General features: G+C 41.2%; 1 protein-coding gene across 1 annotated transcript in view; it reads left to right on the top strand.

Moving 5' to 3' along the window:
- The window catches only part of INPP5F (inositol polyphosphate-5-phosphatase F), a 1,563,976-nt gene that overhangs the window by 1,347,626 nt on the left and 188,820 nt on the right, over positions 1-27,530 (top strand). Inside the window, exon 14 of the mRNA XM_044056075.1 lies at positions 26,992-27,063. Coding sequence (XP_043912010.1) covers positions 26,992-27,063 — 72 coding nt within the window. The remainder of the gene's footprint in view (positions 1-26,991; positions 27,064-27,530) is intronic.

Genomic DNA, 27,530 nt, shown 5'->3' with positions numbered 1-27,530 from the left:
TTCTTCCTCCCTTTCGAAGGCTCAGGCTACTATTGTAGCCCCGGTGCTTTCAGCTCCCTCCCGCTCTGCCTTGGACTCAAACTCCTCCTGCTGTGCAAAGTTCGGGGGACTCTAGTGCTTCTTTCTCCAAGGAAAAAAGACACAAGGAGAAAGATAAGCACAGGTCTCACAAAAGGCGGGCTGAGGCTCACCCCTCAGCCCCCCCCCCTCAAAAATTACCAGCTCTCCCTCGAAGGTCCCCGGATCCTCCCACTCTCGGCTCCATTCTCCTCGTTTCACGCCGGAGGAGGAGTACTGGTCTCCTTCGAGGTTGTCGAGGCGGCCCTCCCGGCCCGCCTCGACGACGACTTCTAGGTCAACCAGGAGCCTTACTGACGCGGACATGGATCGGATGATGCGTCGATTCCTGCAGACCCAAATGCAGATGTGGGTACTCTTGCCTCCCCCCCCTCAGGGGGGGAGCACAGCCCCTCTATTTGCTCCGATCACTCCTTCTCCGACCCGGTTTTGGAGTCATCCGATCCGGGCCCTTTCGGAGCCGGGGTTTCGTCGGCGCCAATAGCTCCGATATCTTCGCCGACCTTGCCTTCGAGCGTGTCGGATCCTAGCTCTCGGGGCCGAGCATTGGATCAGTGGGGATTGGTGTATCTCCGGCACAGTGTAGGTCGGAGCACACCTCTCTCTCTGATCCGACTGCTTCGGCTCTGACTCCGATCCCTGCTTCGGAGCAGAGGAGACTACTTTTGGAGCTTGGGGAAAGTAGTTCTACTTCGGCTTTTGAGGTAGTGGAAAGGGTTCTGTCGAGGTCTTCCAGATCCCCGGTCTGGGCCTCGGATCCTCCCGCCCCCCCTATGCATGTGGGTCTATCCTCCATCATCCATCCTATGGGACAGCCTGCTCAAACCCTCCAGTTAGTTCCTTTGGAGGAACAGGACCCCGTGGGCAAGCCCTCCTCGGACAGCCCCACCGAGGAGGTGCCTCGCACACGGCAGTGTGAAAGGGAGGCACCTGGACTCCCCCTGAGTCCATCATCATGGACACGGATTTGGATGAAGGGGAAGGTTCCCCAAGATCACCCCCCAAAGATGTCTCCTTTGGAGACATCATGGAAATGTTGCATATTAGAGGGGAGTGGTCTGCCCAAAAACCTTCCTTGGAAGAATCGGTGTTCCTGGAGGCGTTTGAGGTGGGCCTGTCTACCTCCTGGGTGTCCCCCCTCGGCTGACCCCCTGGTGGACTTAATTACCACCAGGGCGTGGAAAGAGCCCGACACCGTGGAGCCAATCCCCAGACGTCCTGTCAACGTTCTTAGCCTCCCCCGCAGATAGGCAGTCCTGGGCTAAGGCGTCCCCTCTTGATGCCATGCTGGTGGCGGCCACCACAAAGAAGGAGAGTTCCTCGGTCCATCCTCCGGATAAGGAATCTCAGGCGATGGACCGCATTGGGAAGCGGATGTTTGCTTCAGCAACCTTCTCTATAAAGGCGCTGAACTATATGGCACACATTATCAGGCTACAGCGAGACCTAATAAGGAATACGCTGCAGCCCCCCCAGAGTCCATGACGGTCGTGGATAAGGGCACGTTTGCGACTCGTATGGCCACTCTAAAGTCCATCTCTAACACGTCCATGCGGTTACTCTCTCATGCTACTGAGGGAGCCGCTAGGGCTAGCGGAGCCGGGGTCATCCTGCGGCGTCACGCCTGGCTCCGCCTTTGCGATTTCACGGATCCCTTCAAGGCGTTTTTTGAAAATGTGCCCTTTGAAGGATCTTCGCTTTTTGGCAAGACCGTATGCGAGACGCTGGTCCAAAGCAAGAAGGATGGGAAGACGCTGTCTGCCGTCGGGTTCCGCTTCTCGAATCCCCAACGATCCTTTTATAGGAATCAGAGGGGACAAAAGAAGTTGTGGTTCCGCAAGTCTCAGCAGTCCCACCCGGCTTCGGACCCCTCGTCCTCTAGAGGCAGAGGAGGACAAGGCGGACGCCGGCCCAGAGGCAGAGGGGGGCCGCGTAACTTCGGGTCTAGGGTACCTTTCTCTGACAGGCCTGCGCAACAGCCCTGAGGGCTTACCTGGCTGTCCCTCTGTGGAGGCAGTCGGGGGGCGTTTATTGGAGCATCTGTCAAATTGGGAGTCCATCATGACAGATCGATGGGTGCTCCGAATCATATCCAGAGGTTACTCCATTCCTTTCATTCACCTACCCCCCCAAAGTCAGGCGCCTCCCCGATGTCCCACCCGATCAAAGGGAGGCTGCAGCCTTAGAAGTGTCAAAGCTGATAGAAAAAAGAACCATCCAGCCCGTCCCCCCAGACCAGTCCGGATCGGGCTACTACTCCAGGTTCTTTTTAGTGCCAAAGAAGACGGGGGACATAAGACCGATTCGAGATCTCTCCGCTCTGAACCTGTTTGTCCCCAAGGAAAAGTTCCAGATGGTCACTCTTCAGGCTATTCTCCTCCTTCTTCCGGAGAACGACTGGATGTGCTCCATAGACCTCCAGGATGCGTCCTACCACATTCTGATGGACCGACAATCCAGGAGGTTTCTCCGCTTCCGGCTAGGAGACAATTCAGGGTTCTCCCGTTTGGCCTCACCTTAGCCCCCAGGGTGTTCACCAAGGTCATGGCAGTGGTCGCAGCCCACCTGAGACTCCAGGGAATTCAGGTCTTTCCATACCTGGACGACTGGCTCCTCGTCACCCCCAGCAGGCATCAACTCAGCGTTGCAAGGGATTACACTCTAACTCTCACGCAGAATTTGGGCATATCAGTGAACCTTCAAAAGTCCTCCCTTCAGCCAGTACAGGTCTTGGAGTTTATAGGGGCCAAGTTGAACATGCGCATTTGTCGAGCCCTACTAACTCCGGACAGATTGACCAGCCTTTCACATCAGGTCTTAGCCCTTCTTCGAAGCCAAGCTCCTGCGGCGGAGTTAGTCCTGAGGGCACTCGGGTCGATGGCAGCTGCCATCGGGCTCTCTTCATGCACACCTCCGGATGAGGATCTTACAGTGGACTCTTCAAGTTCAGTGGTCCTTAGTGCTTCACCCGCTGAACACCCCGATTTCACTGAGCAGAGTTTGCAGGGACTCCCTCCTTTGGTGGCTTCGCTCGCGGGAGCTGTAAGAAGGGAGACCCTTTGTAATTCCCCCACCCCAAGCCACGTTGACCACGGATGCTTCTTGTCTCAGGTGGGGGGGCATTGTTTGGGCAGAACCGTCCAAGACACGTGGACCCCCATAGAGACCGCTTTGCATATCAATGTCCTAGAGATGAGGGCGGTGCTTTTGGCATTGTAAGCTCTCCACGACCTTCTCCCTCTAGGGACTATTGCAATCCAGACAGACAACATGCCGGTAGTCTGGTACATAAACAAACAGGGGGGAACCAGGTCCTATCCCCTCTGCCGAGAAGCTATGAGAGTGTGGGAATGGGCGATATTCACCAACCGCTTTCTGATAGCAATGCACATTCCGGGTCGGTCCAACATATTGGCGGAAAAACTGAGTCGGGTGATTCTCACCCCGTACGAGTGGTCTCTCAATCCTTCAGTTGCGAAGCAAATCTTCTGCGCATGGGGTTGGCCTCGCTGCGATCTTTTCGCCTCTCCGTCAAACACAAAGTGCAGCGAGTACTTTGCAATACTCCCCCTTCAGGGGAAGCCCCAAGAGACGCTCTGGTACATGCTTGGCCACCCGGTCTTCTTTATGCTTACCCCCCCCTTCCGCTTATGGTGAAGTTCATTCAGAAAGCACGTCGGGTGGGGAGCAGAATGATCCTCATAGCCCCATTCTGGCCTCGTCAGATCTGGTTCCCTTACCTACGGTCTCACAGTATTGTTCCTCCATGGATTCTGGACCCATTCCAGATTTGATCTCGCATCCTGCGGGATGCTAAACCTCAAGCTGACTGCTTGGTTGATCCAGTTCCTCTGATGGCTAGGACTCCTGGTATCTCATCACCAGTGAAGGCCATTCTGGTGGCAGCCCATAAACCTGCTACTGGAAAAATTTACAATAGTAAATGGAAACGCTTTTCCATTTGGGCCGAACGCAAGGGCCTGGATCCATTTACAGTTCCTATTGCAACGATTCTGGATTTCTTGTCACTAATCTTTCAGAAGGGAGCGAGCACTTCCACAGTTAAGGTGCAGTTAGCAGCCATTTCCCACTTTCATGTGGAGGATGGACTGGGATCAGTAGCATCCTCAAAGATATGCAAAACCTTCCTGAGGGGCATTTTTCTTTTGAAACCACCGGTGAAATCTGTAGTTCCCCCATGGGACTTAACTTTAGTACTTCAAGCTTTAACAAGTCTACCCTTCGAGCCCGCCTCTTCGGTTCCTTTGAAATTCTTGTCACATCAGCCGGGAGGGTCTCAGAACTTCAAGCCCTATGCATGAAACCCCCCTACCTCATCTTTCACAAGAATAGAGTGTCTCTCAGGACTAACCCGTCTTTCCTACCAAAGGTGGCTTCAGAGTCAAATATTAACCAATCAATTTACCAGTATTTTTTCCAAATTTTCAGAACAAAGGGGAATACACATTGCACAAACTGGACATACACAGGCAATTACATTTCTACCTGCACAGGACTAAGGATTTTCGCAAGTCTGATCAGTTGTTTGTGTCCTTTGCCAAATCAGCTATGGGAAAGGCAATTTCTAAAGTATCTCTGGCAAATTGGATTTCCCAGTGCATAATCCATGGGCATACATCCTCAGGTAAACCAGTTCCTACGGGAATTCACGCTCACTCAACCCGATCGATTGCTACATCAGCAGCTTTCTGGATCAGGGTTCCTATGGACGACATATGTTCAGCAGCTACTTGGTCCACTTCTCACACGTTCATCTCCCATTATAAATTGGATATGATTTCGAGGAGTAGGGCTTCCTTTGGCTCTGTGGTGCTTCGGAATATCCTTCCGTAAGGCCACCCAGGGTTAAGTCTATAGGTAGCTGGGGACTCTGTCCCACAGGTTGCAGAACAAATGAAGTAACTACTTCAGATAAAGAAGTTATGTACTCACCATAACGTTCTATCTGAGTAGGTACTTCATTTGTCTGCAACCAACCCCCCCCCCCCTCCATACCCCCTAACCACATCGGGATAACTGGCCATCTGCAACATGTCTTTTTTCATGAGCTGAAGCAGGGCTTGATCCTCTGTCGAGGGTGTGAATTGGTTTAGGACTGAGCAAACTCGATCTGAGGTAATACAGTAGGGGGTTATGGGTAGGGGGAGGAGCTAGGAGCTCGGATCCTTTAGCTTGTGAAGCTGCCGGCTCGGATCCGAAGTCGGATCCGATACCCACAGGTTGCAGACAAATGAAGTACCTACTCAGATGGAACGTTATGGTGAGTACATAACTTCTTTTTCTCTTGCACCATAGCCAAATTGTGGAACTCCCTCTCACCCACAATTACCTTCATACCATCATGCACCCACTTCAAAACTTTACTAAAAGCGCACCTAAAAACATGCTGGCTATGCCCTTGCAACTCCCACTCTAATATCACCCACCCCATCCAACCACTACCATTCTTTCCACTCCACTAACTACCTTGATTATAGCAAGCTCAGATGCTCATAAGCCTAGTACTTATTATACAGCAGGAACTTCTTATTGTAACATTTGTTAATGCCTGTTATGTACTTCACAGATAAAGATTCTAGTTGTCTACTGATGTACTATGTTCTTCATCTGTAATATGTTGTAAGTAATTGCTATGTTAAATTGTTAATCGCTATGTAATCCAATGTAACTACTGTCTGTTTATTTTAACTGTGGAGCTTTTCTCCCTGGGCCTCCGCTGAAAATGGACCTACGTCCAGTCGAACACTCCCGGTCAACAAATGTAAATAAATAAATAAATCACTGTCACAAAGCAAAATCTTTTTCACAGCATCATCCTTAATACTGCACACATCTGTCTTTTATCAACTCATCCCTTAAATCACTAAATCTGCACATTTTAGCCTTATTTCTTAAATCAGTTATATATGTTGCAAAAGTTTAACCAGGCTTTTAATCCCTTGTATAAAATAAGTGACTTTCCATTGTAATGTTTGGGGGTTTCACATTTCTCTAAATTTATGTTTTTAGCACTTAAGCTCCCCCTTTAACTCAGCTGGTACAACAGTATGACGGTTTTCCCCCCTCTCCTGTAAAGATAGCAGGTGCATACCCAAATGAATGCTCCCTTTCAGTGGCTTCTGACCCAGCTAAATTAAGTAGAATAAATGCCTTTGTATGGTAATTTTTATCAGAAAATGCAGCCTGTATGAAAATATACTCTTGCTCAAACACTCTCCAGTTCTCTGCAATATTATTGTCAAACACAAGAGCACTGGGTTTTTGAAATCCATCTGCCATGCCAACAAAGTATGTACAAGCACGCTGAAAATATGGCCAGTGTAATTATGTACAAACAAGCTGTGCTATGAGAGCTTGTAATAATATTCAAATGCACAATAAACTCTCTGAAATTCAGCACTTTGCAAAATATGCTCTGAAATAGCTGTATCTCACAAAATAACTTTACTGTAATACTGCACAAACATGCAAACACTTAATATACTTAGGATAACAGGAATATTTTTAATACGAAAAATACGTGCTTAGCGAAAATGCGGTGGTTTCCTCTTATTTTATTCGTTTTATGCAATTCTGACTTTATTTCAAACCTTTTCCTTAGTAATTTGAATATTTTTTATCAATATCGGACATTTCAGTTTATTTAAATATCGTTTAGAGCTTTCTGTATGCTTCACATCATATTTTGTGAATAAGAAATTATTTGAGCAAGTTTTTAATATATGAAATTCATTTCTGACCTGTTTTGCGAATTATACATGCAGTAAGGATTATCCACACCTCTATATTCCTCCAGTACCAAACGGATACCTCTCTGACTCAAATTGGAGAAAGTGGAACTCTTTTTGGCACCAAGTCATTTTAGCCATGCCCCTTCTGACACTATGACGCTCATCCCTCTCTAACACAGATGATCAGGTAATGTAGTTCGTTTAAATGCTTTATTACATAGAAACACATCAGGATGGTTAGCAGCATTGTAAAATATAAATGAACTGATTAACAGAGCTTACAGACATACATGCTCACATCTCAACAGCTTATTACAAAATGGCAGTCAGGCTTGCACGTGCTCAGTATTTATACACTTGTGCAAGCCCTTAGCTTCTTAAAGGTACATACACACACATTGATCTACATAGGTCAAGTGTTAAGAGCTGAAGGATATGCAGAGTCTGGATAGCAGACTTGTTAAACACAAATAGTAGATTTTATAGTTGAGACCAGAACAGAAATGGCATACTAGAAATAAAGAGTAAGTATATATCAGGTAGTGTCAGTTTTGACAAGACACTACGGTATAAAATGAAAAGTAGTTTGGAGTGAATAGTTAAAGATATTACAGATGATCAATGGAGAGAATGCATTTAGTTGTTTTTGTTTGTCTTTGTTGACTCTGAATATCCAACTGGGCAAAAACCCATTTTCAGAGGAATCCCTGAGAGAAAAGCTCTGCGTTAAAATCATGTCTTACATAAAAGTAAAAACATTTTACATGTGCAGTCCATTTTAAATGTATAGTATATTAAAAGTAAAGGGAGTACGTGTATTAAAAACAGTAAAAGAAATTTACATGTACTGGATAAGAATCACTACAGAATGAAATACAAAGAGAAACCATTTATATACCTGTTCAGTATATGGAGGTAAAGAAATAGGAATAAAACTGTTTTTCTTGAGTAGTAACTGTGGATAACAGTAATAATTTGATTGTAGGGGGCAGCCACGGTGCTGCAGCGGTTAGCGTTGCCACCTCACAGCAAGAGGTTCTCCGGTTCGATTCTTGGCTGGGGTGCCTTCTGTGCGGAGTCTGCATGTCCTCCCTGTGGTCGCGTGGGTTTCCTCCCACATCCCAAAGACATGCTGTAGGTGGATTGGACACTCTAAATTGGCCCTAGGTGTGAGTGTGTGCATGTGTGTGCCTTCTGTGGAAGGTTGGGCGCCGGGCTGGCAACTCGACACTGTAAAAATCTACTGCCAATCATGAGCAGACAGGTGATCCGCTGTGGTGACCCCTAACTGGGAAAAGCCGAAAGAAGAAGAAGATTAACAGGAAAAGAAAAATATGGTGATGGAATTATAGAGTTAGAGACAGTGAAAGGTTAGTGATTGGAGAGGGGAGACAACAGCGACAGTTGAGAATAATGATATTTTATGAGGTAATTGGTTAGAATGTTCAGTTGTTAGTTAAGAGATATCTGTGGAGAAGTCTAGCCTGGTGAGCAGGAAAAGCAGAGACAGATTTGTTTTAGGTGCTGTTTAAGCAAAATTTTTAATCTATTAACCTTATGTTTCTGTTGCAAGTATGAAATAATTTTTTCCAGACTTTGGACATTGTGGGAGTAGAGTCTCCACCAGTGTTGAATGATTTATTGATGTGCTATCCTTAGATGTGTAATTAATTTTTTTTAGCAAGAAACATCTTTATTAAATTATCACTTACGACATAGGCAATCATACATTTATATAAATGAAAACAAACCATATTGACATCATTGTAGTTGCAAGCATTATCCATCAGAAACTATACCGACATAGTTTTAGTTGCAAAATATTGTACATTACTTATCTACCCATTCATTGTCCATCAGATATTACATAGCCCATTTAAATCCTGCCTTCTTTTAAACCTCATTCGTTCCCTGTAGGTATTGTTCCCACGACTCCCATTTTTTAATGTAATTTGCTCCTACTGTTTTGTAAAGGTTCCAATTTCAGTTGTTCCATCTCTGCTACTATATTCTGTACTTTTAGTACAGTTGTTTTTGACTTTGATTTCCATTTTCTAGTGATTGTTTTTTTGGCAGCCACCATAATTAGACTCAGCAAGCCCTTAATATGTCTAGGCAGTTCCGATTCTGTTCCATAGCTCAGAAAAATAATTTCCGTAGGTACACCACTTTGCTTACCCAGTATCTCTGATAGAGGGAATTTTTAAAGTTTGTCAACTCATTACACTCCCAGAAAATGTATTCCTAATTACCTATTTCTTCCTTGTCTCACTTCTACCTGAGGAACAATTTTCTGGAGATTAGTTGGGGTGTAAAAATACCTATGTAAACATTTCCAAGCATATTTGGGAAACATACATATATCCCCCATTTGTTTCTTTGTGAATTGCTTATCCAATCTCTCTTCCCAATCCTTTCTAACATCCTCTGATTCTTATAGTTACCATGCAGTATTTTATATGCTCTAATTGTTCCTTTTTTAGCAGCAGCTTCTGATCTAGATTCTACTAAAAACCCTGCAACTGCTTGCCTTTCATTTAGGACCTCCCTATTTCTTTCTCTTAGCCTATACTTTGATATCACTTCTTGATAGGGAAGGCAATCTCTAACCTGCAGTCCAAGTGCATTTTTGGGATCTTCCCATTCTATTACATTTCCCTGTATATTTATTTGCTCCCAATACCTTTGTTCCTTTGCCAGTTTTCTCCAATAAATTACAGCCTCCTCTTGCCAATGTTCTTTATCTCTAATTGCAGTCATCCCTATTGGCAGAATCTCCTTTCACCATTCCCATGTTGGCTTAGTTCTTAGAATACTTATTGCTACTTTGAGTACAATATTCTGCATGATTATTGGTATTCTCCTTAAAGTTCTGCATTCAAATCCCAGTCTGTCCTTGTTTGTTGAGTTTTCCCCCCGTTTCATCATCATCCCTTGCCACTTTGAATTAATTATAGGTTTTGATTGTGTTATGTATAGGAGCCTTAAATGTGCAGCTTTGAAATACCCCCACAAGTCAGGTAATCCCAGATCGCCTTGTTCTTATGGAAGAATCAGATTATTCCATTTAACTCTTGCCATCTTCCCCTCCCAAGTAAAATCCTTCAGCTGTTTATTAATTGCCGTCTACAATTTCTCCTCTGGTTTATAAAAAAATATCCCTGATGTGTATACGACTTCTTTCGGCTTTTCCCGGTCAGGGATCGCCACAGTGGGTCATCTGTCCGCTCATGATTGGCAGTGGAATTTTACGGTGTCGAGTTGCCAGCCCGGCACTCAGCCTTCCACAGAAGGCGCACACACTCACACTAGGGCCAATTTAGAGTGTCCAATCTACCTATTGCATGTCTTTGGGATGTGGGAGGAAACCCACACGACCACAGGGAGGACATGCAGACTCCGCACAGAAGGCACCCCAGCCGAGAATCAAACCGGAGAACCTCTTGCTGTGAGGCGGCAACGCTAACCGCTGCACCACCGTGGCCGCCCCCTGATGTGTATACAACTAAAGGGATTAAAACATTTTTAACTGCTTGTATCTTACTATCCTTATCCATATAACAGAGCTTCCAATTTCTTATTTTTTGTATTGTATTTTATGTAGTCTCTTCCCACATATCTTTAGCTGCCACACCAGAATCATTTTTAATCCATACTCCTAAGTACTTCATTTTATCGTGTCCCTATAAATATTGATATTGCAGAGCTAATTCATGTATGGTACATAATTGACAGCTATTGCCTTTGTTTTAGCTTCATTAATTTTTTTTCCCGAAAAGATCTGAAACCGTCTCAAACTGTTCAGCAACACTGAAATGCCCTCTTTCTGGTTTTATCAGGTATAAAAACATATCTGCAGATCCAGCTTTTCTTGACTACCATTCCAGTTATATCCTTGAATTTCTGAGTCCTTTATTTTCATTGCCAATGGTTCTAAATAATGCAGATAACAAAAGGGAAAGAGGACACACCTGCATGGTTCATCTGCTCAAGCGGAAATTATCAGAGAGGAACCCACCCAGTTTAATTTTGGCCTCAGATCCCTCATATATCCTCCTAATCAACCTTATAATTTTATCAGGGAATGCAAATGCTTCTGTTGCCCTGCTCATAAAGTCCCAGTTTACATTGTCATTTGCTTTCTCTGCATCAAAACCCTCCACCAACAGTGGTATTTTCTTACATTCTGCTTCCGTCCAGATCATCAGTGTTCTGTTAATATTGTCAGATGTTTGCCTTCCCTCCACAAAACTACATTGGTACATATCTATCCATTTTTGCATCACTTTTGACATTTTAGCCTTTATAAACATAAATACTTTCGAACCCAGCCACTGGGGATGCACAAGCCAGTGCATTTCTTTGTGCCGGTCCCAAGCCCGGATAAATGGGGAGGGTTGCATCAGGAAAGGCATCCGGCGTAAAACCTGTGCCAGTTTAGTGATCAGATTAGTGATCAGCAGTATGGTTTCATGCCAGGAAAGACCACTACAGATGCAATGTTTGCTCTGAGAGTGGTGTTGGAGAAATACAGAGAAGGTCAGAAGGAGTTGCATTGTGTCTTTGTGGACTTAAGAGAAAGCATATGACAGGGTGCCTAGAGAGGAGTTGTGGTATTGTATGAGGAAGTCGGGAGTGGCAGAGAAGTATGTAAAAGTGGTACAGGATATGTACAAGGATAGTGTGACATTGGTGAGGACTGCGGTGGGAGTGACAGATACGTTTAAGGTGGAGGTGAGATTACATCAATGATCAACTCTGAGCCCTTTCTTATTTGCAGTGGTGATGAATAGGTTGACAGATGAGATCGGACAGGAGGCCCCGTGGACTATGATGTTTGCAGATGACATTGTGATATGTAGTGAGAGTAGGGACCAGGTTGAGGAGACCCTGGAGAGGTGGAGATATGCTTTAGACAGGAGAGGAATGAAGGTCAGCAAGGCTAAAACAGAATATATGTGTATAAATGAGAGGGAGGATAGAGGAATGGTGAGGATGCAGGGAGTACAGTTGGTAAAGGTGGATGAGTTTAAGTACTTGGGATCAACGGTTCAGAGTAATGGTGAGTGTGGAAGAGAGGTGAAGCAGAGAGTACAGGCAGGGTGGAATGTGTGGAGAAGAATGTCAGGAGTGATTTGTGACAGACGGGTACCAGTAAGAGTGAAAGGGAAGGTCTACAAGAGAGTAGTGAGACCAGCTGTGTTATATGGGTTGGAGATGGTGGCATTGGCAAAAAGGCAGGAGTCAGAGCTGAATGTGGCAGAGTTAAAGATGTTAAGATTTGCAATGGGTGTGACTAGGATGGGACAGGGTTAGGAATCAGTATATTAGAGGGTCAGCTCAGGTTGGACAGTTTGGAGACAAAGCAAGAGAGGAGAGATTGCATTGATTTGGACATGTGCTGAGGAGGGATGCTGGGTATATTGGGAAAAGGATGCTAAGGATGGAGCTGCCAGGTAAGAGGAAAAAAGGAAGGCCTAAGATAAGGTTTATGAATGTGGTGAGAGAGGACATGCAGGCTGTTGGTGTGAAAGAGCATGATGCAGAGAACAGGAAGTAATGGAAACGGATGACCCGCTGTGGCAACCCCTAACGGGAACAGCCGAAAGAAGATGATGATGAGACATACACTTTATAATCAGTTTATTATTTAAATGGGACTTTATGACGCTGAATCTGATAGGTCTTTATCCTCTTTAGGTATGACAGTTATAACTGCTTTCTTCCAGGATGCTGGTGGTACTTCTCTTAAAATACTGTTAAAACCTTTCAAGTCTTTATCAGTGTTTTCCCTCCTAGCTTCCAAACTTCCACAGGAATATCATTTTTTCCTGGGGACATTCCTGTGAATTGGTTATACATCAACAACTGTATCTCATCTCCTTCTATCCTGTTAGTAATTGAGTCTCTTCTATCTCTAATCTTGGCTTGTTTAATTCTTACATAAACATTTCCAAAGAAGCAACTTTTAGCCCACCTTACTCACAATTCTCTTCTAGCCTCATCCCAGCATGGTTTCAGACCAGCCCACAGTACAACCACTGCCCTTCTCTCATTCTCTCACACAATAAATCACAACCGTAATCAAAACCTGTTTTCCCCTGCCCTCTTCCTCGATTTGTCAAAAGCATTCGATATGGTAAATCACAACCTACTCTTAGACTCTCTCAAATCTCTGTTCATAGATAACCCAGAAATCAACTGGTTCCACTCTTACCTGCACAGTAGACAACAAGCTGCCCTGTGGAAAGATCATCTATCCCCTCTTTTACCTGTCACCCTTGGAGTACCCAAAGGTTATATTCTGGATCCCCTCCTTTTCTCTATATTCATCAATGACCTGCCCAAAGTTATCCCACACGCAACTTCTATACAATACGCAGATGACTCTACGCTAATCTGCTCTGCCGCCACTCCCACAGAATTACAATCCCTATCCCAAACCACCTTCAACAAAGTAGAGAACTGGCTTAATAATCGTCATCTCTTATTGAACCCAAACAAAACCAAACTACTACTTTTCTCCCCACCCGTAGGCTAACACCACCAATATATACAGTCTCTTCTAGAAATGGTACCATAATCTCTCCTGAACCTTGTACTAAACTACTAGGTATAATCATTGATAACAATCTAAACTACAATGCCCATACAGACAAAACCATAAAAACAGTAAACAAAAAAATAGGTTCCATGTATGGGATTAAGAAATTTCTAACCCCAACTGCCAGAACAGCCATAGCTCACACACATCTTCTGTCATCCCTTCTCTATGCATCACCCATCCTCACTAATCTATCTAAATCAAACCTCACTCAACAAAATCACTAGCTGCTATAACAATGTAGCAAGATTTGCCACAGGCTCAGCATACAGAACCCACCACTGTCATAATCTTCACAAATTAGGCTGGCTAGAACTACCCAATCAAAATACTATAACCAACTCGTAGTCATTCATAAAATCCTCTACCAACCTACCAGTATCCCCTAGTCTGTCTAATATTACCCCCTATAGCAACCTAGCATCCCTCTGCTCATCCAGCAGAATGCTAGTACAAACGACCAAAGCCAATAATTCCGCCGGAGATTCCTTATTCTCCAACTCTGCTGGAAAAAAATGGAACTCCCTTCCTGCTAAACTAACCACTAAATGCTCCTCGCCTCAATTCAAAATATCTCTAAAGATACACATGCGCAATGACTGGCTATGTCCATGTCTAAACCTTGACTAGCCTATACAATTATCAGACAGAGTTAAAACAAAAAATAGTCATGCACATATCTAAACCCAGACCAACTCAAAATATACCAAGAAACTATTAAACCAAACTTAGCTCTCAAATGTGAGTACCCTTATTTTCTTCCCACACCCTCATTCTAGATATTTTTAAATTCTTTCTATGTCTCTAATTTCCAGTATCTGGAATATAACCTACTATTCAGCCCATGCTATCTAATCTGCTTCTTACCTAACCTACCTTCTCTTATTCATTCATTTCTTTCTTTCTAAATGAAAATCCTCTTTCTTATATGCACACTTCTCATTATGTTTGTTTTCCCTGTATATTTATTCCATCACCAACAATGTTTTTGTCTTTCTCCTATCTAAATGTAACCTTAATTTGAACTTTGTCTTTGTTATGTAACCTAATTTGAATTTATCTTTGATTTTTGTTAATTTTCTAAATATCTCTGTAACCTGCATTTTAAGTGTGACTAAATTTTATTTTAAACATGGAGCTTTTCTCCCCGGGCCTCCGCTGAAAATGGATATGTATCCAGTCGGACTTTCCCGGTTAACAAATGTAAACTAAAATAAAAATAAAATAAAATTTCCATTTTTATCTTTTCTTGATGTCCATATTTCTCTGCTATATACAGACTTTCATATACTTTCCATAATATTTCTAATACTTCTACAGGATTTCTCATCTTCCTTGTTGTAGGCTCCCTAAGGTTGACAACAGCCCTTTCTACTTTATTTTCCCTGAATCATTGCGCTAAAAGTTTGTTTTGCTGTAGGGTTATAAAAAAAAAAACAGTTGCTTAACAGCAATCTTTCTAAACTCATGCATTTTATCTAGGTAATCCCTTATTTTCTGTTTAGCTTTCTGCAGTTACTCCTCCTCTTGTTCTCTGAAAGTCCCCCTATTCTGCAATAATTTAACATTTATCAGTTGCTCTAAATAATTCTAGTTACTTCTTAACCATGTTTCCCTTCCTTTTTTTTCCACCCTGTTTTTAAACTCTGCTTTAATTTTATCCCACTCCCTAGCTATATTTTCAGAAGAAATTTCTATCTTCTCTAATAGCTCCTGAACAACTTCCACTACCCAATCCTTAAATTTCTTTCTTGAGGAAGCTTGTTTTATTCAAGTGAAAGCGCTTAACTATTCTTTGTTTGTTGGCATTACAATAAACTTTTGTTCAATTCTACTTGGTTTCATTGAAGGTGTTGTGGACTGTTATAAGCGTTGAATAGAGGTGAATTCCCAAGACACAGAGACAGAATTTTGCACACAGTGCATTTGCTGCTTTTTCTTTTCTAGTTGAACTTTCTTTTCAACAGATAGGTGGGAAAGTGCCAGTGTGTCATTTTTATTTCATTAGCCTGTGTTTTATTTTAGTTATTATTGGTGCAAGATCTGAAATAGTTATTGTGTGTATCAAGATTTTCAATTAAATGCACATGTTCCTATGAAATGTAAATTCTGTCTAGCCCAGCCTAGTTTTTGTATCTTGGGAAATAATGTGCAAATTCAGTCCAAACTCGTAGTACTGAATTCACATCTTCCATGCCAAATATTTTCATCACTTTCTTCAAAAATCTTACCCTCCTTTGATATTTTTCCCTTCTGGGTCCACCAGATTCATCTTCACTGCTGCAAATCAAGTTCCAGTCCCCACCTACAAGTAATATTCTTTGCTGAAAGCCAAGTATTTTTCCCAGAATTTTCTTAAGCTCCATTATAGCAGTTTTAGGTGGAATCTAAATACATGCCAGTGTAATTCTCCCTTGCTTAGCAACCCCTTAATACTACAGATCTACCATTATTATCTTTCTTCTCCTCTTCTATCATTATTTGAGCTCGTCTTGCAATTAATATAAGTGTACTCCTGTTTTCCTTTGTCCCAGATATTCCACTGAATAACCATCCTGAAAACCTTTCTTTATCAAATTCACATGTTCAGTTCTTTCCAAGTGTATATCCTGTAGGATAGCTGTATGCATTGTACATTTTTTAATATACTTCACTAGTCTTTCTTTTTTGTATTTATCTGTGAGACCATTGTCATTTAAAGACATTACAGAAAGCATCACTGTATTACTCTAAGGGGGCTGTGAAAGCCAACACATTCCGACTAGGCTTATAAATGCCTTTGGGCAGATAGCCTAGTACTTACCCATGAACCTATAAAGTTATTATTCATACCTTTTATGTATAACAGTTTTCTTGTTAAGTGCCTATTTCCAGCTTTTGTGTTACATGCATACACTGTCAGATTGTTCTTTTATACAGTTGTTTCTTGTATTCTTTTGAGCCTATGTCACATCTTACAAAATGTTTTGTTTTATTGAAAGCCCTCAAAAAAGAAAGCACACCCCAGTATCCCCCTAAAACCTATTAACTTAATGCTAACACACACAACTATGTCCATCTTCAAATATTAAAGGTTTATCCTCCTAATAGGAACATGTGTCCCAAACTGACAGCCACACTCATAGACTTGAGTTAACCTAAAAGAAAGTTTATCCATGCTAAGATGCATGGTATAGCCTGTGCTTCTATTAAGTGCTGTCTGTTTTTGTCTTATCTTTGTAGCTCTCCCAGCTGGGAAGACACTTGAATGCTTTCAGAAAACATTATATCTTAGCTATTTCTCTTTATCAGATTGTCTGCATGAGGACCAGGTATAACGCTGCTACTAAGCATACATGTATTTGCTAGAAAAAAAAAAGCTTTATAATATTCAATGTTCATTTTCATTTACTTAATTTCTTTTAAAACTTGTTACTAGATCAAGATAGGAGCCTTAATCCAGTCATCCCCCCATGGACAAATGAGAAAAGTACATCAGTTTTTCTTATGTCATGATCTTTTGACCAGACTTTTTTTTTTTTTTGCATTGCAGTGCCTACATTTCTTAAAACTGAACAATGAGAAAGAGAGTCAAAGGGAGAAAGAAAAACAGGAGCACCTGTTTACATTAATATTCCCATTATACTTAAAGTAATTAAGAAAACTTTACTTTATAGCATGCAAATAAAATCATGCACTATAAAAATAATTTTAAGAATAACATTGTTTTAGTTAACTTTCTCCCTCCTCTTCCCCCTCTTCTAAGTATTTTTCTGAACAGTAATGACATGTAGTAGCACATATGCTTTAGAGTGCCATACACGTTTAACAAAGTCAAAAAGTCCAATATTTCCAGATTTTCTTGTTTTGTCATATTTCACAAATATAATTATTGCTTTATAATCCCACATTTGTCAATTTCCAAGTTACTGGTGTTCCTGTGCATCTCCCTCTCCCAAATCCTGTGTCTGCTTCATTTCCAATGCACTCTGGATTGTTCTGGTCAACTCTTGTGATTTTTTCCTTCTCTCAAGTGTTTTCCATTGAAACATTGAGAAAGGTTTCACTGGCACAGTCTCTCTTTGGTCTTTATTACCAGAAGGATAAGAAGCAGAATCTCTTTCCGTTTCACAGCTCACTTTTTGTTGGACAAATTTTTGTTTCCTCCTTAGCATGTACTGCATCAAAAAATTATTTTTGTCCCTCCAGGAAAGAATATTTTGAAGATAGCTGGGTACAGTAGCTTGAATGTCACATCTGCTTCATGACATTATCTGAATAGAGGAATATGTTTACTCATCTTCTGCCTGGTGTACAGTGAGTAATCATTCTCCACAAACATTTGCTGCCTCCCACTTTTACTACTTTGTCCTTCTGCCACAGTTCTGTCAGAATCAACTCCTTCTGCTGATAGGATCGCATCTTTACTATTTAAGATCTAGGTTGCTTTCTCATAGCCAGGTTTGGAGCATACACACAATGTGCTGTTTCAATTAACAACTCATGCTGTGGAATACCTGTCCATTTGCTTATTTGTGCTTTCATAAAATTAATACAGTCTGTTCCTTCCAGCTTTTCTGGTACAGCAGAAAATTGCAGGTTTTCCCTATGCCCTCTGTCCACCAATTCTGTTATTTGTTGAAACATCTTTTCTTGAGCAGTTTCATATTCAGCCAGCCTTTTCTTCATTCTGACCTGTGATTTTTCCAGTTTTATCACCTCGTCTGTATGTCTGTTTAAAGCTTCTTCCATTTTTTCCAGCCATTTATTATTTGAGTTGGTATACTCTATCAGTGTTTCTTTTATTTTAATCAGGTCTGTGTGCAGTTTTCTTATGCTTTCCTCTAGGTTACTGAAAGTCATGTCTGGAGCTTACACTACTTTTTGCTGAACAGCTGCAGTGTTCTTCCCAGTCCGTGTTTTCCTCACCTTTTGTACCAGAATTTCTTTCAGGTCCTTCTGTTTCTTTTTTCCTGGCATCCAGAAAGTGCACTTACTCGCCAGTTACTGAAATTTACCCAGAAATGTAAGTCCACTGGCTTTCTCTGTGGAGTTTCTTTTTTCACACTGGGAGAGTAAGAATTAAGCTCTTTCTTAACATGCAGTCATCTTGGAAGTCCTGATATGTAATTAAATTGAGGCAAATTTAGAAATTTTTTGTATGTAAATGTTTGCACAAATGTTTCAGTACCCCTATGAGACATGAAAATGTGTTTTGACAGACGAGGTATATGTTGGAAATGTAATAGTTCTGAAAGAGGATCTTGGGAGCAAATATGAGAATGTATAGAGTTGCTTCAATGCAAAAATAAATTAAACAATATGCTAAGATTTTTACTTTGTAGATAATTTAACCTCCATATAGATACTTTTTTTGTTGAGTTAGTGTAAAATAGCATGTATTTAAAGAGTTGAAAATGTTGCTATTAGTGCTGATTATGGCTAAGAAATGCATAACTAGAAAATAGAAACCAAAGGCAAAAACTCATCAGTAAGACAGGTTAAAAAAGATAATTAGAGAGATTAAACTATGGAACTAAGAAATATTAGAGATCAGAAAAACTCTCTCATTAAAAAAATGGGCTGTATTGGATTCTGTAATGGAAATTGAGATTGAAGACGACATTGACACAGAAGCAAGCACCTAAGATATGTATATGTCTGTTTCATAAAGTAGGCAGTAATACAAGGTGTCAAGTCACTGGTCTAATTGTTATGATTTGTAATATACTGAAAATAAAGCAATACGTTAATAGCTGATTAGTAACAGTCAGTTAATTCCTGATTTCAAATTACATTGTGAATAGTTGACTTGTGTGTTTTTGTATAAGGCACAATGTTAAATCAAACTGGAATTTAAGACTGAATAGAATAGTTATTTGTGGATTTATATGCTCAACAATGTCAAGGTCTTTGCTCTCCTAAGATTGTGTGAACTCATGTCACAATGCAAGCGTCTATATCACATAATCGAAGTTTTAAAACATCGAATCAGATATGGTCGAGACCATATCATCGAAGTTTTAAGACTTTGAATATGTAAAAAAAGGAAAAGAAAATAACAACTTAAATGTTTCAAGCCCCCCTGCACCCGTCACACCCCTCGCTACCAGTGTCGGCCTTAGATCAAGTGGTGCCTTAGGCAAAAAGGCTCCACAGCGCCCCTCCACACCACCTGATGCTCCCATCCTAGTCTATTTACACCAAGTTTATCGGAAAGGTGCCCCTGCTAGAACAACACCCTAGGCGTACGCCTAGTTGGCCTATGCCTAAGGCCGGCTATGCCCGCTACTTAAATATACCAACTCCGAGATCGCACTACACTGCAGTAAAGGGAAGTCTTCCCTTATGGAGATTTCCATTAAAACATTCGATGTTTCAAAACTTTGATGATATGGTGCTGACCATATCAGTCTCAAAGTTTTGTAACTTCGACAAATCAAAATAGACCCACTATGCAATGCTCAATGTTAATAAAGTTATTAAAAGAAAACAATGGCAAGGTCTTGAAAGTTAAATGTAAACACTGATTGATTGACATGAGGCTAATTTATTAGTGTTAAATGTCTAATTATAAAATGGTGGCATCAGTAACCAATGCCAAAAGAACAAGTGAACCTCACATGTGGATTGCAAAAGGTGTAAAAAAAAGAAATGTGGAGATTAATAAAGTGTTGTGTTAAAAAAGAGCTAACTCCATTTGTGCATCCAGAAATGTGATCAGGAAGTTAAAAGTTAAAAAGAGAGAATAATTTCACAGTATGTAATAAGGCATTAGTAAAATCAATCACACTAGTGCGTGTCAATTAAGATTTAGAAAACAGTAAAATGTATATCATATGAAACAAAAGCAGGCACTCCAGTCCTTCACTGAAACACAAACTCAGGTAGCTGTTATGTGGAAGCCTCTGCTGTCATCAAAGGCTGGAACTCCGCAGACGCAATCAGAGGAAGATAAGTTCTTGTAGTTTGTTGAATCAGTATGAAACCAGATGGAAAATGGCTTTGTAGTAGTCATCTGCTTCCCTGTATTCTTTTGTCTACAGATTAGCCTAACGCTGAAAAGCCTTTCTGAGAGAGTGTTGATAGTGTGGATATCATAAAAATCATAGGAATTTCAAGGCTACTGAGTCTTGAAAACATTATGCCTTGCTAGTTCCCACACTAGACTATATCTCCTTTCTTGAGGATGTCCTGTTTGAAGGAAAATAGCATATCACGCTGCTGTATCTTCAAGAGGAGCTACAGCTGCCTCTGAATCACATTTGCTCACTGTTGCAGCAATTAACCTACCTGCAATAGGCAAGTAATGTGAGCAGTGAGCCCTTTTCTTAATCACAGTCAGAATGTTATAGTCAGATCACAGGTGACTGATAAATGGTGGTCTTTGCATTCGAGAATACATAAGTGTGTGCGAGCAAGAGATGCACTTGTGTGTTTACACTGCCACACAGGCATGCACAAAGAGTTGGAGTCTTTTCTTCGGCTGTTGCCGTTAGGGGTCGCCACAGTGGATCATCTGTTTCCATTTCTTCATGTCCCCTGCATATTGCTGTCACACCAGCCATCTGCATGTCCTCTCTCACCATATCCATAAACCTTATCTTAGGCCTTCCTCTTTTCCTCTAACCTGGCAGCTCCATCCTTAGCATCTTTTTCCCAATATACCCAGCATCCCTCCTCACTACATGTCCAAACCAACGCAATCTCGCCTCTCTGACTTTGTCTCCAAACCATCCAACCTGAGCTGACCCTCTAATATACTGATTCCTAATCCTGTCCATCATAGTCACACCCAGTGCAAATCTTAACATCTTTAACTCTGCCACTTCTAGCTCTGACTCCTGCCTTTTTGTCAATGCCACCATCTCCAACCCATACAACATAGCTGGTCTCACTACCCTCTTGTAGACCTTCCCTTTCACTCTTACTGGTACCCGTCTGTCACAAATCACTCCTGACACTCTTCTCCACCCATTCCACCCTGCGTGTACTTTCTTCTTCACCTCTCTTCCACACTCACCATTACTCTGAACTGTTGTTCCCAAGTACTTAAACTCATCCACCTTCGCCAACTCTGCTCCCTGCATCCTCAACATTCCTCTATCCTCCCTGTCATTCACACACAGATATTCTGTCTTAGTCCTGCTGACCTTCATTCTTCTCCTCTCTAGAGCATATCTACACCTCTCCAGGGTCTCCTCAACCTGGTCCCTACTCTCACTATAGATCACAATGTCATCTGCAAACATCATAGTCCATGGGGCCTCCTGCTGATCTCGTCTGTCAACCTGTCAGTCACCATTGCAAATAAGAATAACTTAGTGAAAATCTTTTAACCAGTTTTGGGGGTAGAGCAGGTTGTGTTAACTACTTTTTTCTGTCTGTACTATTGGACTTGGATAATGTGATAAACTCACTGTTAAGGTAATGTCCTCTCGCATATAAAAGAGGCACTCTTCCATTTTCCCTAGTGCACTTGGATTACACCTGAAGATTTCTTTAAAGATATTTCATGCAAAATATGTGAATGCATTTGTTGTGGTTGATTTGATGATAAAGAGTTCAAAGATATGACAAATGTTAGAGTTACCTGCTGCCCAACTCCAGTTGTGTGTCCTCACTCTCAGCAGCAGCAAGTCACTCACATAAAGCTATCATTCAGCTGTACTTGCTGTCCTTGTACTAAAATACTACCATGTTGCCTTCCAGTTTACAAAAACTGTTTAATCATATGCTGCATGAGGCAGAGATAGTCAGTTTGAGGCCCAACACCAAGTACATATAAGTGCTGAAATGGAAAGTTAGTTGATACAGAAATGTGTTTGACATCAGAATGTCTTACCTTTGTTTATTTTTACATCAAATTCTTCAAAGGAGCCATAAAGTAACTACATCTATCAGCTGTCAGTAAAAAATACTGGAAGAGGAAAATTGTATTTCAGTATTTGGGTAAGAGGACTCCGCAGCAGTTGTGGCTGCAGTGAGAAAGGCCTCTTTGTTGGCTCGTTAATGCATGTCTAAATTGTACTCTAGCTAACTGTAGTGCTGTCAGACCTAACGGAAGTAGTGTTTTTCCTAGTAGCTCATGCATCATGTTTCTCTCGTGCTCACAGACACAAACCCACCCACACACAGTCAGTCAAAGTCACAACTACACTCAGTCTTGCACCCACACACATGCTCCAGTGCAGAAATACAAACATCCAGAAACTTGATGCCTTACCTAACTTCCCTTGATGTGACCACCCAGGTAAACACACACTTATACATATGCATACACACAGACACATTCATGCTGCTTCAGTTGTATCCCTACAGACACACACGCTAACAAACCAACACACCCACTAATCTCATATGAACTTACCTACACTTTGACTGCTTCCATAGGAATGAATGGGAAATGGGTGTCCTTTGACATTGTTCATTTATTCCTCCAGCAGTGACATTTTACTGTGCCAGGTGATTCTCTGAATCACTCAGCAGTGTACATTGTGAGCCGCTCCCATCTGGCTAATTAGCATTAAACAGGCCCCTGAATAGCTGCATTAGCATGCAGCCACCCCTGTCAGAACTTCCATGTTAAGCCCCCGCTAGCAAGAAACTACAGCAGTAAGGCAGTCTAAGAATCAGAAAGTCTTATCGTGAGGCAAAAATGGCAATGTTAAGGCTTCTTCCTCATGGTTATACCAAGCACTTTGCTAAATAACTTGGATAGTTGCAGTGTTAGCACAAATAATTAAATTGTATGTCTACCTGTAGTAAAAGCTGTATCCACTTTGTGTGACTATAGAAGGTACTGCTAGCTATGCCAGTAGAAGTAGAGCAGTGGATTTGTAACATATGTCAGCACAGGTAGCTGGAATTTTGTAAACAGTTAACATTGTTTGAATATCAAACTGATTTGTATAGATGTTTGTGTTCGAAATGTATTTGTAAAGCTGTTTGTGTTAAAAATGTATCAACAGTGTGCCTTGCTGGGCAGAAAAGAAATGTACATGCATTATTGTAATTTTTTAAATGTATATGCTGTAACAGAGGATACTGGAAGAGAAGTGGTTAATCTCAATCCACCTGACTTTGAGAAATAGTAAGAAAATTAAATTACTGGGCCTAGGCCTTAAAAATGTTATCTGACAGTTTTGAATGCAGCCAGAGATAAACAGTGTACTAGGAAGCTTCCTGCGTTATCTTTGGGGTGAACTAATTGCTACTCTGAAAGGGTTGAGGTTTGAAATTGTTTTAGGACTTCCAGGAGTTACAGCAGATCTTAGCAAGGCTCTGTATATGTGTATTATTGACACCTGTATGATAAATCCTGACAGTTTCTAGCAATGGGGGGGTTGCACGAGTGCCAGAATTCAAATGACCAGATGAATGTGATGTCATGCTGTACAGAAATAATGTTTTAATATTAGAGGAGAGTGAAGTCTCAGAGGCTGTCTGTTTCTTGGAACCTGACATAGAAGTATCCCTCACATACTTCATCTTGCCTTGCTCTAGTAAGTGAACCAGGGAATAGTAACTCTTTAGATTAGTCAGGAAAATATAGTGAAATTAGTTAAGTGCTGTTTTTCTTTATCTGTATGAATCTATTCATCTGTGTTATTTTAATATTTCCTATTGTTGAAACTCCAGTGTTTACTGTAAATAGATATTTAGTATTGTCATTTTCTTTTACTATTAAATATATTTAAACTTTTCATTGTGGCTGGTCCTTTTAGAAAATATATTTGCATATATTTATTTGGTGATAACTGTGGCCACTCCTGAAAACCTGGCTGTTTGGTCAACATTAACATTTGTATTAATGTTAACTTCACTCCGTATAATTGGATACCCTTTTAAGAGCCTTATAGTAACTGACTGATGGCAGTGAATCTACCTTATAGTCTGGGCAAAGTTGGCAGAACGGGTGATCTGTGCCAGTCTTTCCCAGGTGTGGGTGTGTTAAAATTAAATCTGTGTGTGTGTGTGTGAGAGCTACTTGGAATAGGGACACAAAGCACTGGTTTCACAGAGGGTGCTGGAGGACTCAGCTTGGACACTCGACTGAAGACTTAACCCTACAGCTGTGCCAGTGGGGAGCCTTATTGGAGGCCCTGCAGGGAGACAGATATAAAGAAATCCATACCCTGGGCTGACTGTGTTCCCTGTGTGCTCTTATGGGAAATTGTGGTTGATGCAGAGAGGTCTGCAACTGGAAATACTGAGTTTATACATTTGTATTCCAAGTGAACTTCCCTCTCTAGTGTCAGTGGTGAAGATTCAGGCTCCTTGATTACTGGCCCATAGAGGGGATGTCACAGTTTCTATGGAGTTTTTCTCCTGGGCAACCACATTTAAAATGGGATTATTAAGAGCTCAATCAAATAAATATAAATAAAGACAACCGGTACAGTGGACACAGATCACTGGAAGGGAGTGCACACTAATGAGATACAGTATACAGTCACACCTAACAAGTCTTTTAGGTTGAGTCGATATGTGGTGTCTTGGATTTAGTCTGTAAAAGCTGAAGGTTGTGCTTCTTTTAGGAGGCATCTGAGTATTAACTTCTTGACTGAGAGGTTGATTCCAGGGATAGTAGAGGAGGAAATTGGGCTCTCTAATAAGACATCATCTCATTTAATATAGATCCACCCCATTGTAGTCACAAAGTGGAGATATCACAAAAATGGGAACAGCATTCATGTTAAAAAAAAAAACAAAACTGAAAAAGGCATTTTGGCGGGGGGGGGGGGGCAAGTCTCCTGCATTCCCTAACTTGGGAGGTTGCACCCACCCCCACTGCTTTTATGTACTTAACTCCAAGGTCATTGCATCTCTGGGAAAGGAGAAATCCTCAGGATACCGCAAATTACATCTTCTGGGACAAAGCCCAGTTGTTATACACTGTTGATTGCATGAAAGTGTGTCAATCATTTCTGTTTCAATGAGCCTGGCATCTAGAAATTGATAGTGGGTTACTTCTATTTTAACTTCACATAAATCGTAGAGTACAGCTGTGTTTGAAAGACACTGGGGAGACCAACAGGATTTTTAGGAAGCCGGATAAAGATGCTGATTTTACTCTTCCATTGTGTAGGGTACGGGTGAGACTTCCTTCTCATGTTAGAAAGTGATCTTCCTGATTCTGCAAGGTATGCACAAGGAGGAATGTCACACAAGTTAACAGCGTGGCTTGGAAAAACTGGAATAGAAGGCTAGGCTTAGGTCATTGGTTATGTGTATATTTCAGAAAGATGAAAAGAGATTCAAAGTGTATAATGTTATCTGATTGCATTGTCAGTAGGTAGGTAACTAGAGGTGGGTTGAGGAAGGAGGACATATGAGGAAGAAAACAATATAGATGGCAGCTAAAAGAGCAACATTGTAAGACTAATCAAAAGAAAGTGGTATTTTATAAAGAAATTTGAAGGGTGCATGTATATTTTGTTAGTGAAAGGGGTGAAGTATTTGTTGATAGACGGGGTTAGGAGACTACCTGACACTAGAGCTGTGCAAATCTCTAGACCTCTTTTTATGGTTTGTTGTTTACCCCAAGCCCACACTACGATTCATGGCTTTTCATATGCTTCATATACCACAAGCCCTTTAACTATCCTACAGCACTGTGTGACCCCTCTTACCTATCTCTTGTCTGAGTCTCAGTCTCATTAATTCAATTTTTTCTCTTTAAGAAAAGCATGAATCCCTCCCTCCCTTTCTCACCTCCATTGTCTTTTCCCTGGTTGTTTAAGTGTTGGTGCCCCTCTAGCAGCTCTTCTGTTGCCTCACACAATTATTGATTGTGTTGATTATGGTATTTTGTTATGGGTGGCACCTGTAGTCCAGCCCCAGCTAGATGGAGCACCCTCTATGGCTTGTTGTTATTCATTCTGTGCAAAAGCACTGATGCCAGACTATCCAGTGTGTGTGTACGTGCACAGTTATTAAACTGTTGATTTCTCTAGAAGTAACCCATTCTGTGGCAGGTTCACATATAACAAACAGGATGCGAGTTGGCCTAGTTTAATGATTAAAAAATCATTGAGACTGTTTGTTGCAACCTTACATGGGACAGATGGAAAAACAGAACATAATGGAAATGGAAAAATGGTGTGAGGACCAATGCATTATGCAGTCTAAACTGGTGACTTTTCCTTTAACGTATGTATATTTTTTTCTGGTAACTATTGTAAACTTTCTAGCTATTACGAGGAATTTATGTAAGTCTCAAAGCCCTACATAACTCCTAAATTTTACACATCTCTGCATATGAGAAGTTCAGGTACCAGAGTCTAATAATTGTTTAGCATACAGTTTGTAACATCAAAATGTACTTTTGACAGGAAGTTATCTTCAGCCACTTAGATTTTACATGCGCAGCAGCATGCACTTGCAAAGTCTGTCTCATTAAGGGCACAGGAACAAGTGTTGCAGAAAGCACGCCTTGACTATTGTTACACATCCCTTAATATGACCTAAGTTAATGTTAAAAGCAAAATAATGCTCTGCTGCTGAAAAATTTCCTTGAGGTAGATGGTAATAACAAAAGAAAGATCTTAATGTACGTATGTGTTTGTTTTTCAGCCTTATTGATGCCACCCATAGAGATGTGGACGTTTTGCTGCTGCTTTCTAACTGTGCCTACTACGTAGCCTAGTAAGTTGGTGATCAACATTTTGAGTTGTGTATGAAGTATACAAAAGAAACAGAATGTATAAGGTTGAGAATCTGGATAGAAAAAATGTGATATTTTAATGAATGTGTAATGCTCCTGCCTAAAACTGGCACTTCTATATTCATGTCTATAAAGTATGCCACAAGTCTACATTTTAGAAGTAGCATTTAATTTTTAAAAATATTATTTTAGTTGTACTTATCAGCACTTTGTTTTCAGTACATGGATACTTCAAGACAGCATCAAGGGTTAGAAATGTGCTCTAAGTATAGGTTCATATATTCCCTTTAAATTCTTTTTATCGATTGTAAGTTGTGATAAGATTATGTATTTCCCATTAATTTAAAGATTTGCATGTCAGTGTCATTCCCGATAATGAAACTTAATTTTCTTACCTGTTGTGAGTTTCTTTACTTTGGTCATCATTTAAAAATCTATTCATTTTTTT

The sequence above is a fragment of the Protopterus annectens genome, chromosome 14.part0 (assembly GCF_019279795.1).
Source record: "Protopterus annectens isolate FY-2018-M chromosome 14.part0, PAN1.0, whole genome shotgun sequence".
In the NCBI taxonomy this organism is placed as follows: Eukaryota; Metazoa; Chordata; order Ceratodontiformes; family Protopteridae; genus Protopterus; species Protopterus annectens.
This window is presented reverse-complemented; position numbering and strand designations above follow the sequence as displayed.